We start from the raw sequence: 18,760 nt of genomic DNA, 5'->3' as shown, positions 1-18,760 counted from the left end.
CTGAGTTATATGCTACACATCCATAATCCAGTATCGATCTGACCAACCCAGTGTATGTGGCCCTCAAAGACGTCCTATCCGCTCCCCTCCCAACTAAACACCTCATTATATTCAATACTTTTTTACATTTGTCCACCACTTTTTGAATGTGTGCAGCCCATGCTACCCTTTCATCAAGCCACAATCCAAGAAACTTAAATTTACTCACCCTTTCTAATTCTTGACCGTACACTTAAGCTTGACATCCTTACCAACTCTTTTCCTTGTAAAAAACATCATCTTGTTCTTCTCAACTGAAAATTTTAAACCCCACTTATAAGACCACTCTTCAACTCTTCCAATTGTTCCCTGCAGTTTCCTTACAATATGCTCTATATTTTTCCCTCTCTTCCATATTGCGCCATCATCAGCAAAAAGCGAACATCCCACCCCTCCCTCTATATCATTAAACACATCATTTATCATCAAAGAAAATAACAAAGGGCTCACTATGCTCCCTTGAGGTGTACCGTTTTCTACTGAGAGCTTCTTAGAGTAAACCTTCCCAATCCTCACTTGTATTTGTCTTCCATTTAAGAAATCCATTATCCACCTGTACATCCGCCCCCTGATACCCAATTTGCTGATTTTAATTAGTAGGCCTTCTCTCCACATCATATCGTAAGCCTTTTCTATGTCAAAAAACACTGCAACTACACTCTCTTTATTTATTTCTGCTTTCCTGAGTTCATGTTCCGAATACAATACCGGATCCATTGTATTTCTCCCTCTTCTGAACCCACTTTGATGTTTAGATATATAGCCTTTACTTTCTATATAGTATATTAATCTTTCATTTATCATTCGTTCCATTACTTTGCAGACATTTGATGTTAAAGCTATAGGCCTGTAAATTTCCTGGGTTTGTGTCATCCCTCCCTGGTTTACGTATTGGCACCACCACAGCCTCCTTCCAGCTTTGTGGCAGTTTCCCACCCTCCCAAACTCTGTTATACAACTCTAACAAAAGATCTTTAGCTGACTCACTGAGTTGGTTTAACATGATATAGCATACCTGATCTTTTCCTGGTGCTGATAATTTAGATTTCTGGAGTACCGGAAGTAGTTCTGTCTTTGTAAAAGGAATATTTAATGAATCATCTGCATCCTCTACCAGTTCCAATAAGTCTCTGTTCTCTGTAATTGTCATTTCTCTTCCTCGTCGCCCTTCCTCACTAACATTGCCTGAACTGTGGATGTTAACAAAAGTTTTTGCCAACACATTTGCCTTTTTCTCATCTTTTACTGCTGTCACCTCTCCATCCCTCAAGATTGGATAACCATACTCCATTTTCATACAATTCATCCTTCTAATCATTGACCAAACGTTCTGTATTTTTGTCTCCCTCCCCACTGAATTACAAAACCCCCTCCAGAAGTCCCTCTTTTCATTTTTAATGGTTCTTTTTACCTTAGCTTGTAATCTTTTATATTCAATGAAATTCTGAAAATTGTGATCCTTCTTTAATATCTTAAAAGCCTTATTTCGATGTCTAATCACTTTATCACACTTCATCGTCCACCAAAGTACAATCTTCTTCTTCCTTCTACCTTCCTTCCTTTTTATCACAAATAGAATAATTTAACTCATCCGTGTGTAACAATCGCGAAAAACCAATAAGGACGAAGGACAAATAGTACAATGAAGCAAAGAAATAAGGAAAAAATAAATAGAAATCAACTAAACATAACATTCAATGCTAAAATGAATTATTCTGATAATAAATGCAAGTACATAGCTGTAATTTGGCATGAATGCGCTTTACTAGTTTTTCCAGCTTTACTCTAAAGAGCTGAATGATATGAACCAAGAACTTGGTAATTTTTGCAATAAATTGAAATTAGTTTAATTTTTTCCTGATTTCAAGCCAAAATAGACCAATCAGAGGCTTTTCTAATAATTAATATCTTTCAGAGACCTGAAAACAAAACACTGCCAGAAAAAATACTGGTAAAATGAGAAACTTTATTTTACAACTGTAACATTTTTTTTTATTAAGACGCTTTAGTAGAGATTGGGGGAGGATGAACTGGTGATGCCTCTGGGATAACAAATCTTTCTGCTGAACATGATCTCAAACTTCACACCAACATCAAAAGGATCAACATACTGCAAACCTGCATGTAAGTCAGTAATGCATCACACAGTGAAATCAGTCTTAAACCCCTTAGAGGCGAGGCTCTCCCAATCAGAGCCTCGCTTTTTTTGATTTTCCAACTAGAGCCTGAATAATCTTTGTTACTCACCCCATATTAACAAAGATTATTCTTTGTTAATATGGGGTGAGCTCTTATGGTCCCAGCACAGCATTTCAGTTGGGTTGAGGTGTGGACTTTGGACCACTTGATATGTTTTTTCCTTTTTCCTGGTTTTTGTTAGTTTGTTTGGTTGTTTTTTTTACACTGTCACTGAGCATTGCTTTGCCTGACCTTGGAGTGAATTTGCTGGGGAAGAGTGTGAGATTGTGTTAGCATACACCTGAATGCTCCTCACCAGAAAACTGCCAAAACCTCTACTTTTATAGAGGTGCTCATGCTGGTTATTAAAAAAACAAAAACAAAAACAAAACAATCTTAGTAGCATTTCACATAACCTGAACATGTGGATAACTGTGAATAATAAATAATCCGCTCTGGACTGCAGCGACTCACACTGAATGATTGCACAGACAAGACAGACTGACATGGTTAATGACAGGAGGACAGCTTAGTTACAAAGAAAAATGTTGAACTTTGAATTTAATACTGACTACATATGCGCTGTTGTATAGTGTAGGCTGCTCTGTTGTATCAGACAACTGTGCATTTCTTCTGACAGACTCTGAGAGATAAGTGATCAGTGATCACTATCAGAAGATCACTGTAGTCCTGGCAAACTCCTCCAAGGGGAACGCAAGCCGACAATCAAAATTTTGGTGAATACGCTTTGACTTTGTCTTTGGTTTCATGAGCCTGTGGTGCATCGTGCACAGAGTTAACACTTAATATGAATGAAATCAAAGATTGCAATCCTGAATGCGCTAAAATTAACCACTGACATTAACTTGGAAATGATTAACCCTGAATATACACGTACGTCAGCCAGTGAGGATGTGTGGAAGTTAAAGATTACACATGAAGTAATAAAATCCAACCACAGCAAACCAGCAGTCAGCAGTCTTACTTGTTTTTTTACAAGACCCAGCATTTTGCAACCTAGATGTAGTTTCATTCTACTTAGATCCAGCTGTCAGTCAGCAGCTTGAGTGCAATGCCGACACCGATTTCATCCTTGCTGCTCGGGTCCTGTGCCCACAGTCTCAGATGTGTGAATGGACTCAAGCACAGCCACATGTGGAAATCATGCTCCGCAGCTTTACTGCAGTGGTGCCGGTAAGTTTATGTGACTAATTTTTAGCACATGTGCAATACTGAGCAGCATAAAGATTCATTTTTTTTAGGTTTTATCATTGCGTTGGCTCTTCAAAACTATTATTTTACTTGCGTTAGTCATTTCATGCCCTGATTGTTCTTAGCCTTTAACAGTGAGACTGAGCTTGATTACTGTGCACTGGTGCATGTTTGAATGTATTTTTTATTTATTTGACTTAAAGGTAAATATTTGAACAATCTCCTCATTAATGACAATTGCGACCTGTGGATTCCACCTGGGTATTATCGGCAATAATATCACTAAAAATGCACTAAACTCACAGGTCGTACCATCTGATCTCCGAACCCTGTGTTCTATATCAGGGCTCTTCACGTGGACAGTCCTCCTCAAAACCCATCGCTGACCACCAGCTATGTCCACGGCACCTCCTCCTTCTCCCTACTCCCCCTGACTGTGAGTCAGAGTCTGGATGCAACTGCCCAACGCTGGCCTGAGCGGGAAGCTGTGATCTTTGTACAGGATGGCATCCAAAAAACCTTTGCACAGTTTCAACAAGACGTACGTGTCAGATTTCATCCATTTAGCTTTTGCTTTTTCATGCATGTGACAACCCTTACACATTATTTATATGTATTTAGTTATTGTTTTAGTGGTTGAATCTGACGTTTTAATTATATTAATATGGGCTTTTCCCATTAAGATCTGAGGTGGAGGACCTTTACTCTCAGTGGTGACTTTGCATAAATATCTGGTTGATTGTTAAACCTGATTACATCATTTTAAGAAAAACATGGATATAAAATGCGGTTCCTGGAAAGTATTAACCCCGATTTGATAGTGACTATCTGTGCACCTTCTGTAGTTTGTCTTTTGAAGACATTAAAAAATAAGATTAGCTGTGTTAAAAAGCCCATCTTACTGACATCAGAAAGAGACTTAAAAACAAAAAGAAAAGACAGAAGAAGCTTATTGAAGTTTGCTGCTTTTTACCACAGAACCCTGTTAATAATTTTTAACTTTCGGAAGTGTTGTGTGTATTTTTTGTTGTTGTTTTTTTTGTGCAGGTTGACAAGGCTGCCGCAGGCCTCCTTGCTCTGGGGCTGAAGCGAGGCGATCGACTGGGAGTCTGGGGGCCAAACACATATCAGTGGATCCTTTTCCAGTTTGCTTCAGCCAAGGCTGGAATTATACTGGTTAGTGCAGGAGCTGTGTACATGCCCTTGAAACAGCTTTTACAGAACCCTAGCTTGTGTTATCAAACACAGTCAAATGTAAGTGACAAGGACTTTGAACCTGGCAGTTGCATAGAGGAGCTATTAGGTAATCTTACAATTTTATGCTTACCAGCTCAAAAATAATCTGTCATCATCACCTATAATATAATGTGCATGATCAGTCACCTTTCTCACTCACTATGTGTTAATAGACCTCTCTGCATTGAATCATACTTGTTAGTCTTTTATCCTGTCTTCACTGCTTCACTTCACTACTGTTGCCAAAGTGCTTGCTCATAGGGGGTCATATGATTGTTGGGTTTTTTCTGTATGTATTATTGTAGGGTCTACCTTACAATATAAAGCACCTTGAGGCAACTGTTATTGTGATTTGGTGTTCTGTAAATAAAATTGAATTAAATGATATGGTATGCTTTTTGTAGTCTTTTGAAAAAAGACAGTGAAGCTTTGCATGGATAGAACTTTTTTCTTTGAACTGTTATCTTTGCAGGTGCCCTTGAACCCAGCCTATCAGGTAAAGGAAGTGGAGTTCACTCTACTAAAGGTACAGTCGGTTGGCCCTACTGGGACAATAGCCTGTATAGAAATTGAAACTGAACAGAAATTTTTAGCTTGCTTACAATTTCTATGCTGTACTTCCATTGGTTACTGATAATTTACTGGATTATTCAAGCGTATAACAATTTGAATGTATTAAAACAGATTTGTTGCATCTAGGTCCGGTGTAAGGCAGTGGTATGTCCAACCAGCTTTAAAACCCAGAGATTTTGTGAGATGCTGAGGGAGATTTGCCCAGAGATTGGCACAACACCAGGAGGCAAATTTAAAAGCTCCAGGTTAGTCAGATTCAAATGTCCTTCCTCTGCTGATATTAAGGGACTATGAAACATTTTTATTACTTATTACTCTTAAAAAATTGATAGTGTGAAGTTGAAGCTGTTTAGGATTTGAGACAAAGATATGGTCATGGGTTTTTTAGGTTGCCATACTTGCAAATGGTGATTGCGACCGACAGCAGACAGCCAGGGATGCTCCACGTAGATGATGTGATGCAAGCAGGGGAGAGTCGGCATCACAAAGAGCTGATGGATCTGCAGAGCAAGCTTTCCTTCGATGACCCCATCAACATTCAGTTCACATCAGTAACATTCAGCGTTTCAACTTGTTCTGGGGCACACATGTATCATATTGACCTGTAACAACAATTAGAGCATTGAAAAAGATCTAATAATCATTCTGGTCATTGATTTGTGTAAGGGTACGACTGGGAACCCGAAAGGAGCTGTGCTTTCCCACCACAACATTGTAAATAATGCCTACTTTATGGGCCTCCGCGTCGGTTACGGATGGAGAGTAAGTTCATGTACATGTTACTAACAAGAAGAAAGCACAAATAATAGTGAATTACTTCCTTATCTATATTCACCATCAGCCTCGGGTGCGAGTGTGTGTGCCTGTTCCATTCTACCACTGCTTCGGCTCCGTGCTTGGGGGAATGAGCATGGCAGTTCACGGCATCACGCTAGTTTTTCCTTCCGCAGCCTACAACAGCTTTGCCAATCTAGAGGCCATTCAAAGTGAAAAGTACAGCACCACTCATCTTCACTATCATAAGTGTCCAGCTGTACAAGAATAAGCACTTTCACAGATTACCATCCATGTCTTTTGTTTTACTCCAGGTGCAATTTTGTGTACGGTACCCCCACCATGTTCACTGATCTGCTAAGCCAAGATTTACAGAAATATGATTTGTCCTCAGTTGAAGCTGGTGAGAAACCAAAAGACATATTAATGGGTTAAATTTGGAGTCATTTCTACACTTCATATTTGCTACTGCATTTTTAGGGGTCATGGGAGGTTCTCCGTGCCCTCCAGAGATTGTGAGAAGACTGACAACAGACATGAATATGAAGGAGATAACAGTGAGATGATACCTCTTCAGATAACACTAAAACTTACAGGAAAAGCACGTGCCAGCACATAGCAACATATGCACATCATTTTTTTTCCAGTTATGCTATGGAACAACTGAAAATAGTCCTCTTACATTTCTTGGGTTCCCAGAAGACAACGAGGAGCTGAAGATAAACACTGTAGGATGCGTTCTGGGTCACACTGAGGTATAATTTCTTTCCCACACAAACCTTCATCTACACATCCCTCTAACACAGTGACACGTGGTATTTCTGCATGCCTTAACCTCAGGCTAAAGTGGTGGACCCCACTACTGGAGAGATTGTCCCTCTTGGGGCCTCGGGTGAGCTGCTGATCAGAGGCAGCTGTGTGATGCATGGGTACTGGGACGAGCCAGAGAAAACCCGAGAGGTGATCTCCCAAGACCGCTGGTACAGGACTGGGTAAGGCGGAGTTTCATACATGTCCCTAGATACAGTAACTGTTGAGTAGAGGGCAGTTTGGGAAATGTAGTTTTTGTCTGTACAGTGACACAGCCAGTCTGAACAGTCTGGGATACTGCTCCATTGAAGGACGCATAAAGGATATGATCATTCGAGGAGGAGAGAATATCTATCCTGCTGAAATAGAGCAATTTCTCTACAAGCATCCCAAAGTAAAGGAAGTGCAGGTAAGATTAAACCACTGGGGGGCAGCATATGAGTACTAAGTAGAGTCTCTGTGTGGGTATAGAGCTAAAAAAATACTATTTTGGTTGTTGTAAACAATAAGCAGCCTCTGAGAATACGCATTAATCAGCTGTAGTGTTCGGTATAAACTGCAGCTCTTCCTTGCCGTGCTTTCAGGTGGTAGGAGTGAAAGATGAGCGGCTGGGCGAGCAGGTTTGTGCTTGCATCAAGCTGAAGGAGGGTCAGAGCTCCAGCGCAGAAGAGATAAGAGCTTTCTGCAAAGGCCAGGTAGGAAGAGATAAAACACAAGACTGCCAGCACCTGTAATCACTTTAAATTTAAGCATGACTGTAGCTTGCCCCCTCCTGCCTTTAGCTTTCTCACTTCAAGATCCCACACTATGTGTTATTTGTGGACAGCTACCCTCTCACGGTGTCTGGAAAGGTAGGAAACGTTCACACAAACATGCCATCTGTTTCCAGTATGCATGTATTTATATACTTCTATACTGCATAATTGATATGAAATGAAATATTTTTCTAGATCAAGAAGAACATATTAAAGGAAACAGTGGAGAAGAAGTTGGGCCTTTAATTTTGTGTCCACGGTTGGAGAGCACCTGAAATGCATTTTTTCCATGTTCTTTTTAAATTGTTCTTTTTAAATTGTTCTTTTTAAATTGTAGTTGTGGGGTGCTATATAAATAAAGCTTATTATTACATTGTTGTTGGTTTTTTTTTTTTTAACCAACCATAAAACTTTCTTAACCAAACTATGAAACTTAAGTTGCTGAACTGTTCTGTTTTTTTTGTTTTTTTAAAGATCTATGACAACACCAATATTTCACTGAATTAAAAGACAAATTGTACCATTGTGCAGTGTGACAAAAAAACAAAACAAAACAAACCTTTGGGAAAACGATGCTTTGGAAAAGTAAAAGTAAGCACTCCTTGTGCTGTGTCATCACGAAGCTCCTTCTTTAAACCACTACCACCCTTCTAAGCTGGGACACTGTTAAATGGCTGGTACTAATGTTGCTTTTCTATTCAGTTTGTGCACTCAAAGTTTTTTTTCTTATTACAAGTCTCATTTACACAGATGTTCAAATTATCGCTCTTTTTCTATGCCAAACAATTTGTAACCTAACATTCTCACTCCTGATGGATGCACTGGGTTCAATATCTTGCTCAAGGATACTTCAACACGAAGGCCGGAAGAGCCAGAGATCAAACCATCAACCTTCTGATTAGTAAAGGAAACCACTCTACATCTTGATTCACTACTACTGTGTACATTAAAAAAAAAAAAACAACAAAAAAAAAACAAAAAACAGAAAACAAAACACATCCATCATATCAATCTTTATTTAAACAATTTGATATCATAATACAATGGGCTTAACCACTATACAATAGTAAAACCCATTATCTGAACACATGCCATACAGAATCTGAAATAAATAGGACCTTATTGCCAAATGTCAATATGCACAAAGTGGTAGGCAAAATTGCCATCTATACAAGCTATACACCAACTGTAGAACCAATTTAAGTAACAGGCTCCTATTGTGCCCCAAGTGGCATCAAATGATCAACTAACAATGAATACAATTTGTGTGAGCCTTTAGGGTGCAAAATGGTTGATGCTGAGGAATTAAACATATGTAAGTGAGGGGATGCAGAGCCAATAAGAAATCTGCTAAAAATTTAAGTATTGCCAAAATAACATTATAATTATTGTTATTAATGCACCATAACTCCAGATAAAACTGAGGGAAAAAAATAAATACATTTAAAAAATCCTTGAGTCAGTTTTAAGCAGTTTGATTTGTATGAGCCAAAAATGACACCCATCAATAATTAATAGCTGCTAACTCCTAACATGTCACAATGAGGTAATAAGCCTGGAACAACACGAAAAAAAAAATCAATACATTAAATATAATAAAAAGGCAATACTGTTCTCTTGAAAAAACATCAGTGGACGTCCGCAGAGGAATACACTCGACAGCAGCAGAAACCTGTAAATTCAGGTTTAACCCAGAGGGGAGAACAAGCTGATATTTCCACAAGCACTCCAGACATCAGCCAGTAACAACTGCAGCACAGCTACATGGCTTTAAACAGTCAACATTCATTTCGGTCATTCTTCAATTTAAACACATGCAAGAAAAAAAAAGGAAAGAAAATAAAATCACATAGGAAAATTTCACTTTAAAGCATACTGTGAGATAAATTAGTTAATATGAACATATCCCTTTTTAGATATAGAACAATCTAAACAGAAATTAGTTTAACTGTGCAATGCAATGAAACAGAAAAGGAAGGAAAGTCCAACGGAAGCTGTGGTCTTTCATAGACCAGTTGTCAAGGATGAGTCTTCATACGAACTGTGGAATCACCTAGGTAACCGTGCCAGTTCAAAGTTGACATCTTAAGGTCAAAACATTGCAGTGACATTCATTCAAGCACAGTGCAGTACAGCTTTAGGCACAAGCAAGAAGAGAATGTGGTAGGAACATACACCAGTCAGCCACAACATTAAAACCACTAAAAGCAGATGTGAAAAATGATGATCACCTGGTTACGAAGCACTGTTCTGCTGCAAAGCCCCAGGTACTAAGCTTAACCCCTTGGCATATCACTCCCTGATGGTAGTGCCCTTCCTGCTAGAGGAGAACACACCCAGCCACACTCCAAAACAGCTCCTAAACTGCCTGAGAAAGAGTATAAGGCATTCATCTCCAGATTCCCCAGCTCCCAAACTTACTAAACATCTGTGTGGGAGGCACCAGGACCCAGAGCATCTGCTTCCCATGCTCCCCAGACACCACAGCCCCTCCAGAAGCCCACCAGGTCCATGCCCCGATGGGTATATACACAATTATTAGGAGAGTGCTTTCAATACTTTTTTGGCTGACTGGTGCAAATGACTGCACCTACTCACAGATGCACTTAGAGCTGCAAAACAGACACAAGTCTCTCTTGCACACACCGAGTTAAAAAATTCACACATCACTCTTTAACTCTAGCTCTGTTTTCATTCATACACACACCCTCTGTGTTCCCAGACTGTGTTGAGGAGATAAGAGTTTCTTTAGAGCTTTCTCTGGCTTGAGGATCCCCTCAATCACACACTCAAAGGCAGCATGCCCGGTGGAGACAGGGCTCTGGATGGTGTCATGGAAGTCAAGGTGCTGGGGTCCAATCCATTAACAGTGCTGCAGATGTCAAAAGACATGCTCAACATCAGCAAAGATATACACACAGCCGGGGTGTCCGATTTTAACATCAAACTAAATAACAGAAGGACAAACAGACAGGGAAAGAAGAAAAGCACATGCTAAAAGACTTACGTTTTGTCAAAGTAGGTAGTATGTAGTGAGTGAGAGAAATTGGTGGCATTGCTGTTGAGAAGCATGCTTTTGTCTGTGGAGTAGTTTTTTCTTGCTGCCTGGTCTTTGGCAAAGTTCCTGCAGGCAGCAAGTTTAGACTCCAAAGCCTAATGACAAAACAGGAAATCTGAAATTAGCATCATCATAATTAGCTTTCCTTTCTAGCATCGCCGAAAAGACTTGCTCCTCAGTGCAACATGTGCAGAGCTGTTTATTTTGTAAGTGTTCAAATGTAAAGACAAAACAGAAAAGTGAGTAACACGTACCCCGACTTTTCTCAGAAGGTCGCCAACAATGTTAAGAGCTGAGATTCTAGCAGAGGGAGTCAGAGACGAGTTACCGCAGCCGTTGGTCAGTGCTAGGACATATAAGCCAGAGTTAACACTCCTATTACAACTTTTACTCAAACAAGAGAAAAATGGAGTAAGAATAATTCTAACCTTTGGGGCTGATAAAAGAGTGCTCTATATTCTTTCCTACAGGTGTTGCTGGGAGGGATAAAGAGGCTTGTACAGCTGAATCAATCTTGTCTATGTCTAAGGTGGGCGAGCTGGGTGCTGACATCCTGTCTGTGGTCCTTTCTCGCACTGCCAGCTCCTGCCTCAGGTCTAAAGAAAGAAAAAAAAGAAAGAAAGAGAGAAAGTTAAGAAATACCGACTCTTGCACAGATGACGCACGGCCCAGAAAGGGGAAGAATGCATTTATGTGGGCTTTATCTTTACCTCGTGCTTCATCTTTCAACCGCTGCACAGATACAAGGAGAGACTCCTTCTCATCCAGCTCACTCTCCAGAAAGGCATTCCTTTCAATTGCCTGGTTCAAACGGGTCTCAAAGTCTTCAAGAGACACTATTGTAGCCCTACACAAACAGTGACAAGTATTTCATGAGTGCTGACATGTTTGAGGTAAATGCTAGAATACAAACAGAATTTGCACATTGCATGTCATTCTCACCTTTTTGCTCTCTCGAGGTCATCGTTGGCCTGTTCAAGCTCACGGACATATTTGTGGAGTTGATCCTTGATGCTGCGTGTCTGTCCCAGGTCGTCTTCTAGCAAAGAGATCTGTTTATAACTCTGGGCATATTGCTGCTCCAGCTTTTCCTGGAAGACATGGAAAATGTGCAGATAAGAGAATAGTGAGTCTATAAAGAGAAACAAGGACAATAAAGATGCTACTTGATGAGGAATCTAGTTTAAAAATAACATTTTATCCACTACAAAGATCAGCATCAGTCAGAACGAATCTCAGGACGGTCACAAGGTTTCAAAGAACATCGCTATCTGACGGTTGTTAAAGGAAGGCATAATTTATGAGCTCTCTGGTTCAGTTGTACAGCACGGTCACCAATATGCATAATCAAAAAAGCACACTGAAAACCGTGTTCATGTCTACTGTGATAAGAACTAGGCTTGTCTTGCAGTTTTCTATTTTCCTCTTCTTTATCCTGACATCCTATTAAGGAGTGCTGGAGGATTACCTAAGAGAACCCGGATTAACACCTACCATACAAATGAGACATTGGACCTTGTGTGCAGGATCCAACAAAGATCAGATAACCTCTTAGGTAATCAACTTTATTAGTGTCCTAGCCAAAGATAAACGCTTAATGAAGATCAAAAAGGCCCGTTACCTTGAGGTTGGACACCTCGTTCTTTAGCCTCTCGTTTTCACTCTGTAGGTCTCGAAGACGTTGTTCAGCTTGACCAAGTTGTGCCTCCAACTCAGCTTCCAGTTCTCTGCTCCCCTCCTGGAACTCCTGCAACTCCTCTTGGGCTTCATGGCAACTAAATGGCAAAAATACAGAGAGAGCGGTTAAAACCATAAACGGTCATTGTGATAAAAGCTTTCCTGTTCATCGTCCCCCATTCACTTCTGCACAGCTAACCGGCTGAATGACTGTGCCTATGAGCTCTAGAAAACTGACAGACCTTTGTCCTGCAAGCTGAGCCAAGCCAAGCATGTTCTCGCAGCTTTCTACCCCTCTAATGGCCAGAAATAAACCTGTATGAAAGCCAGTTACAGGTTCGTATTTGTAATCTGGCCTCTGTCAAAGAGGAAATAAGGGTTCAGCTCAGCATTGTCGAGTTAAGCATTCTAAATATACAGCTGAACTGTGACAGTAGCTGGTTCAAAAATAGGTGAGAAGAACAGGCATGCTGCCATGCATCTTCAGAGTGGAACGGGTTAAAGGTCACAAGCAGGAAAAAACCAGAGGAGGATAACAGTTATGAAACTGGATGTTTTTTTTACACACTAAATATTCCATAAAATAGTAATTAATTTGTAAATGTATTTTTGTAAATACATTTACAAAAATAAATGTACAAAAAGGGAGGAAAAGGTTTTGAAATATCTAAATATAATTTATTTTTTCTCCTGCTGAGCTGACACTTGGTAACACTGGTCAGCTGACTCTGTGCTGGGATAATGCCCTCACAGTGGCTCCACAGAGCACTGAAATGCCAGCATCACACATGGTGCTTGATCAGCACACATAAGCCCTGTAACATAACTATGTAACCCTAATAGATTAAAATGGCCAATAGTATTCCATACATCAGAATGAAAAAAAGTTCTATTAGTGATAATGATAAACAATGTCACTGTTGCCTTGTAAATAAACTCAAAATAAAAAGTTTAAAAATATCACTTCAGTGGAAGGATATTCTGAGAAAATGCATGCCCTAAAAACTGCAACACACTATGGCAAATCTACTTGAAGCCACTTTTCTTTCCATGCACTGATGTTTTTTTTTCCACCATGTGCCCACAGGAATGTCTCAAAGTAAGCAGGACTTTAACCCCTGCTGTGCACTTTTACACTTCTTCTCATAGACTGTACGCCCACAAATAGGAAAGGAAGACTAAACAAATTTCAAATGACACTCTTAAGTGACACTAATGCCTATCCTGTGGCCTGTGCCATTTCCTATTGAGTAAACCATGAAGTGTGTCAGTGCTGATTTCATTACTCTTTTCTGGCCATTTGCCTTATACGGCTAAACACAGCCTTCATGTGTGGAAACTTTTGGCACAAAGTTATTATGTAATCACATCTTTCAAAACTACTGCGCAAACCACATACTCAGCAAAACAAAGCAGCTGCTTATTATGCAAGGATCAGCATCTACTGTCTCCAAAAGCTGTTTTTCATCTTATGCTATATTTGAAGAATCGCCGTCATTCGATTTTCAACTCCGCTTTCTTTCAAGACAACTGCAAAATAAACTGCAGCAGTATGTTATGTAACCCAATTTTGGCTTTATATCAAACTGAAATGAAAAACTCAGAGCACAACAGGCCTGTTCTTTGAAGAAATTAAGCCATACACACCAACTCACACCATAAATAAATTCAGGCATGCATTGCTGTCAGATGAGACACAAATGCCACCTACCTTTTCTTATATTTGAGGGCTTGGGACTTCCAGTAATCAACCTCCTCATCCTTTGACGAAAATTTGGGAATCATCTCTGTGTCCATGTCAGGGCAACCTGAGGATTGAAGGCACATTTGTATTAGATTTACTGATTTTTCAGTTAGATTAGAATTTGTAACGAAAAGCTAAACTAGTAAACGAACAGCACAGCAGTTTTGCCATTTGCATCCTCTGACATGTTAAATCAAGCGGAGCACATTCTGTTCTTATCTCAGAGCAGAGCCACCATCAAACATTCTCCTCATTCATCACTGGAGAAGAAAGGCCCTATCTCAGCGACAGATCATCCTGACCGCATAACCCTGTCGGATGAGGTCGTCCATCCTCAGTTACTCATAAATCAACAACGCTAAGAAAAAAAAGCCAACTTAAATACAGTTTTTAAGCAATTTAAGCAGAAATAATTGATAATAATGTGTGCTCAGTGTACCAATGCCTTCATATACCTGGGAAAGCCTCAGTGATATGCGCATTTAATCATTAATTTTTAACCTCTTAGCTCGCTTAACTCATGCAACTTCAACATGATGAGTTCATTTGCTAAAAAGATCAACGTGTGAGTCCAGTTCTGAAATTTTTCACAAGTGGTACGTCTTTCATCTTCCTTCCTGTTTGCAGAATTAGCACTTTAACAGACAGTCGTTCCTCTTTTCTGGTGAGCAATTAAACTCTGTGATGTATATGGACCTACGCAACTGTTGTCAGGGAATCATTAAACACATCTGGAAAGAGCTGCTGTTGGCGTCATGTGTGCATGTGGGGGTCTGGTGAAACAGCTGCCAAAACCAGCACTAGCACTGCTGTAGGCCCGGGAATATTTATAAACTGGCCCTGGCTTCTAAGGATTTCCTGCAGATAGGACCAGCAGCAAGTGGACATGACACAGGAAAACCTTGAGCTGAAATCAAATGTGCTCTGATTATTGTGTAAACTGCCTTGACAAAAGTCTCCTATAATTAATAAATAAATAAAGAGAATCTAGTGGCTTGCTTGGCTTGGGCCTGGGTGTTGCTTCTAAGTCTAGACTCAGAGAGATGATGACTTTGACTGCAGTTTCCTTTACAAGATTCCTCAGAGATGCCGTCATGAACAGCTTCCCGTCTATAAGACCCTCACGTGTCAGCACGCTGCAGACCATAATAATGAGGGAGTAACAGAAAGTAAGGGAAATTTTTCAAAGCTTCCTCTGACAAAACATGCTGGCTGTCAGGGGAGCAGACACAACACTCTAGGGAAGTACCTAAAAAGTTTCTTTTGATTTACTAAACAAAAATCAAACACTACTCATCTCTCTCAATGCTAGGATACAGAGAGGCTTGAAAGGGATCTGGTGCTTTCTGCTGAATCCTCTAGCCCATCAAAGCCCTACACAGGACAATAACCCTAAGTCATATCCTGTACCAGGTAAGACCAGAGACAGTCAGAACAGGATAGCTCCTGTTATCTTTCATTTCCTTTGGATAGCTCTCTGGTTCACCCCTGGATCTGTTTGTCTACTGCAACAATACCGCTACAGACATGGCCCGAATCCAGCAAAGATCTGGAAATTACAGACATGGGAAGGCAAGTAAAGAGAGTGCTTCCTTTTCCACATTCTTGTCTCTGTGTCCTGTGTTGATGCTGACAAAGTCACTTTTCCCCCTACTGTACAGAAAAATCCAAATTTTTCTTCAGATTTCTTCTTGGAGTTTTGGTGGTTTGTATAGCTTTATAGGGTGTGGTGGCACAGCCCCTGACCTGGGTCCATATTTTGGTCCCCATGTTATGGATTAGCCACCATACAGACAAACATGTTTAATGAGAGAAAAAAAAAAAAGCTTAAGAGTCAATAAAAAGCATGATATCAAGAACCTCTTATTGATTATGTGACGGTTGGTTTTGATCTCAAATGTATCAAAAGGTGTAGTTCAGCCCAGCAGCTACAGGCTGTTATTTAACGACACCGATGATTTTTAGACGTTTTAACGTGTCGGTGTCTGATACTGGGAGGTATGACCGCACAGAGGCTCGGGCTCACGCCAGAAACCGTCGGCTCGCTCTCGCGTTACAAGTAAAAATGCAGCACACAGAACGAGCGGGATTTAAAGGCGTATGAAGCAAACATTTAAGGTGACACGTCTCGATATTTATCCCGAAATAACCATATAATCTTCGTAACGTTTAGGAGAGTAAAGTCTAAAAAACACACAGACAATTGGTTAGACGGACAGGTCAAACATTAAAAACGCGTTAGAGGTAAAAGTTATGAGATTTAAACGGTTACCTGCTCATGTCAAGTCGGTCTACTGTTGTCTTCCAGCCGGTAAAACACCCAACGATACGCAGAGCTCCTCTTTGCCTGGCCTCGGGTGACACTGACGTTTCCAAGTGAGGTAACTGAGCTCTGTTTAGGAAATTGCCAACGCGTCTCCCGGAACCAACGTAAATCCTGACAGGGGCGTACGTGATGACGTAGTTTCACGTTACATCACACGCAGGGCTGCTATTGAAATAGATCTTCGAGATTTAACCACACGCCACACCCTTTTTTTCTTCTTTTTTGGACTACGCTGGAGCTTCACAGTAACCTGAAGGGAGTGAACCTCCACCAAACAATAACTTTTTTTTCTATTCCTTGAAATGTCGTCAAATAAATAGGCATGAGTATCAAACCCATGCCTATCAAATAATTCAAGCAGAAAAAAACAACAAAAAGGGCAAATATCAAACATAAAAAAATAAATTTAAAAACTTAAGTAAATAGCATGTAAAGAAAAAAATTGTTCTTTTTCACACAAAGTACATACATTACTGTTAAGCTTAAACCATTCTCAAACTTTCAGCACATGGACAAATATTATTGATTAGCTTGAAATGAACTTATTTCACTTTTATTTTTTCGAAATGTTCAGATAGTTTGGATCTTTTAAGATGCTAATTGTCTACTATCAAAGTATAAATATAATTTAATTATTTTATATGATTGCTTGATGCTTTAACCATCTGAGGTAATAAAGATAACAAATATATGTGATGAAGATATCTTTGATGCTTCATCAGCTTTAGTTGTAAAACTGCTTAGTACTGTGATACCTTTGAAATAGGTCTAGGTGACAGGCCTAGGTGGTGTGACTCAGGTGGCTCCTTGGGAAAAATCTTTGAAGAATACTCGTAAAAAGTCCCATGTGAAAACTGAAACTGGAACAAAACAAACAAACAAACACGCAAACCAAAACTTCACAACCAGGGGAACCAGTCAGTTACGTCACTGTTCCCACTGGCAACAGGATCTGTTTCACATAGCAGCTCGTCTCCACCTCAGGGAGGATTCCCATTTGCCTCCACTCCAGGTGTAGGTGAGGGAGGGTCAGGGAACAGGAATCGGAAATGACCATTCAAAACAAAAGCAACCTTGAAAATTGTCTTAAAAAAGCACTGTACGTGATTTTAAGGGCTCTTGTACTGTGCCCTGTCATAACACATGTGGTCTTACGTAATATGCTGTAAACAGATGTTACATATATACAAAGGAATTTTTAACTAACACTGGTAAATGAAGTTAATTGAGGGGTTATACCATCATGTTCAAATGTTTTAGATAATCTTATAGTCCAAGTTGCCTTTGAAACATTTCCATTAGCATTTCATTCCTTGCTTGTTAAACACAGAATACTAACAGGACTTGTTAAGGGCCCCTGGATCCAACTTGGGCAGATTTATTACTTGCCTCTATCTTGTGACCTACCTGCCTACCTTACTCATCTCGATCATGGAGGTGGCACATTTGTGCTAAAGGACTGGAAAAGTTCCAGCAGGGATAAATGCAGTTCTGGAAATTGTCTTAGAATAGACTATGCCTGATTTTCAGACTCAATAGATGTGCCTATAATTTTTATAGTATATAATTTATTTAATATTTATGTACTTGTGTGTCCAGTCGTTAAAGATTGCCACACTAAGCAGTCCCTGCTGCTACAGATTCCTGACCTCTTTTACCAGGCAGCTTCCCCCTCTACCCCTGTGGGGAATTTGTGGACATAGGGGTGTGAGATGGTGAAAGAATGGGAATCAGAATGATCAGAAATAAAAGGCACCCTAAAATTTTATCTTAGAAAACCAACAAGTTACCCAATCCCAATGACAACATAAATAATTTATTCCTACACTCAAATACAGCACGTTTGAACACTTTAAAAAATAGTGCCCAAAATGTAAGATTGTAAGAAAACAATGTGTAAAACTGTTCTTTAAAACATAACATCTTTGTTCATTCACAGATTTTGTTTTAAATTGTAGAACACTTGTTAAAAAACAAGAGCTTTTCTGCCATTGTCATCTATTACTTAATTGCTTTAATGTGGTATGAATAATCAATCAGTAGGAAAAGGTGTAAAACCCATGAAAGCACAGCTGAAAGTCCAAAAGTTTATGCCACTTATCTGTGAGCTTTTTAAAATGTTTTTATTAAACCCCAAAAATATAAGGTTAACCAATAATAGCCTTAACTTTTTTCTTTTTAAAGTAGAACCTTTATTTTTAGTTTAATGTGCCAAATTAGTAACAGTTCCATGTGCTGTGTACCCTTGGACACAGTGATAACCATCACTAGATTACAATAATAAGGAAGTCACCTTAAAAATGAACAGATTATCAGGCAAATTCTGTTCTGAAACATTGCTGCCTCACTACACAGATTGTTTTTTCCACATACTTCCA

The 18,760-nt window shown here is 39.6% G+C and overlaps 2 protein-coding genes across 2 annotated transcripts; one reads left to right on the top strand and one right to left on the bottom strand.

Moving 5' to 3' along the window:
- The first annotated feature begins 3,168 nt into the window (after nucleotides 1-3,168).
- LOC100692150 (acyl-CoA synthetase family member 2, mitochondrial) lies at nucleotides 3,169-7,951 on the top strand. Its single transcript, XM_003442118.5, has 16 exons — nucleotides 3,169-3,411; nucleotides 3,775-3,970; nucleotides 4,477-4,605; nucleotides 5,138-5,191; nucleotides 5,365-5,483; nucleotides 5,627-5,789; nucleotides 5,905-6,000; nucleotides 6,080-6,231; nucleotides 6,327-6,415; nucleotides 6,493-6,569; nucleotides 6,660-6,767; nucleotides 6,853-7,004; nucleotides 7,090-7,231; nucleotides 7,407-7,517; nucleotides 7,605-7,673; nucleotides 7,773-7,951. The coding sequence occupies exons 1-16, from the start codon at nucleotides 3,290-3,292 to the stop codon at nucleotides 7,821-7,823; spliced, it is 1,830 nt and encodes a 609-aa protein (XP_003442166.1). The 5' UTR covers nucleotides 3,169-3,289; the 3' UTR covers nucleotides 7,824-7,951.
- A 620-nt stretch (nucleotides 7,952-8,571) lies between these two features.
- On the bottom strand, nucleotides 8,572-16,501 carry ndel1b (nudE neurodevelopment protein 1-like 1b). The gene is made up of 9 exons (XM_003442119.5): nucleotides 16,329-16,501; nucleotides 14,024-14,120; nucleotides 12,257-12,410; nucleotides 11,578-11,726; nucleotides 11,346-11,482; nucleotides 11,064-11,231; nucleotides 10,890-10,981; nucleotides 10,585-10,730; nucleotides 8,572-10,449 (listed from the first exon to the last, which is right to left on the bottom strand). Exons 2-9 carry the CDS (start codon nucleotides 14,107-14,109, stop codon nucleotides 10,359-10,361), a joined length of 1,023 nt encoding a protein of 340 aa, XP_003442167.1. The 5' UTR covers nucleotides 14,110-14,120; nucleotides 16,329-16,501; the 3' UTR covers nucleotides 8,572-10,358.
- Nucleotides 16,502-18,760: the final 2,259 nt, after the last annotated feature.

This window comes from Oreochromis niloticus, linkage group LG4, assembly GCF_001858045.2.
Source record: "Oreochromis niloticus isolate F11D_XX linkage group LG4, O_niloticus_UMD_NMBU, whole genome shotgun sequence".
Lineage (NCBI taxonomy): Eukaryota > Metazoa > Chordata > Actinopteri > Cichliformes > Cichlidae > Oreochromis > Oreochromis niloticus.
This window is presented reverse-complemented; position numbering and strand designations above follow the sequence as displayed.

What these genes read in the sequence shown, in the direction of transcription:
- ndel1b (XM_003442119.5), bottom strand. Translation starts at nt 14,109, where the DNA reads ATGGACACAGAGATGATTCCCAAATTTTCGTCAAAGGATGAGGAGGTT. An exon ending in CTCTTTTATCAGCCCCAAAG is followed by an intron (nt 10,982 to 11,063) that starts GTTAGAATTATT and finishes TATATGTCCTAG; the next exon opens with CACTGACCAACGGCTGCGGT. An exon ending in ACTACCTACTTTGACAAAAC is followed by an intron (nt 10,450 to 10,584) that starts GTAAGTCTTTTA and finishes TGACATCTGCAG; the next exon opens with CACTGTTAATGGATTGGACC.
- LOC100692150 (XM_003442118.5), top strand. Translation starts at nt 3,290, where the DNA reads ATGCCGACACCGATTTCATCCTTGCTGCTCGGGTCCTGTGCCCACAGT. An exon ending in GAGGCCATTCAAAGTGAAAA is followed by an intron (nt 6,232 to 6,326) that starts GTACAGCACCAC and finishes GTTTTACTCCAG; the next exon opens with GTGCAATTTTGTGTACGGTA. An exon ending in GACCGCTGGTACAGGACTGG is followed by an intron (nt 7,005 to 7,089) that starts GTAAGGCGGAGT and finishes TTGTCTGTACAG; the next exon opens with TGACACAGCCAGTCTGAACA.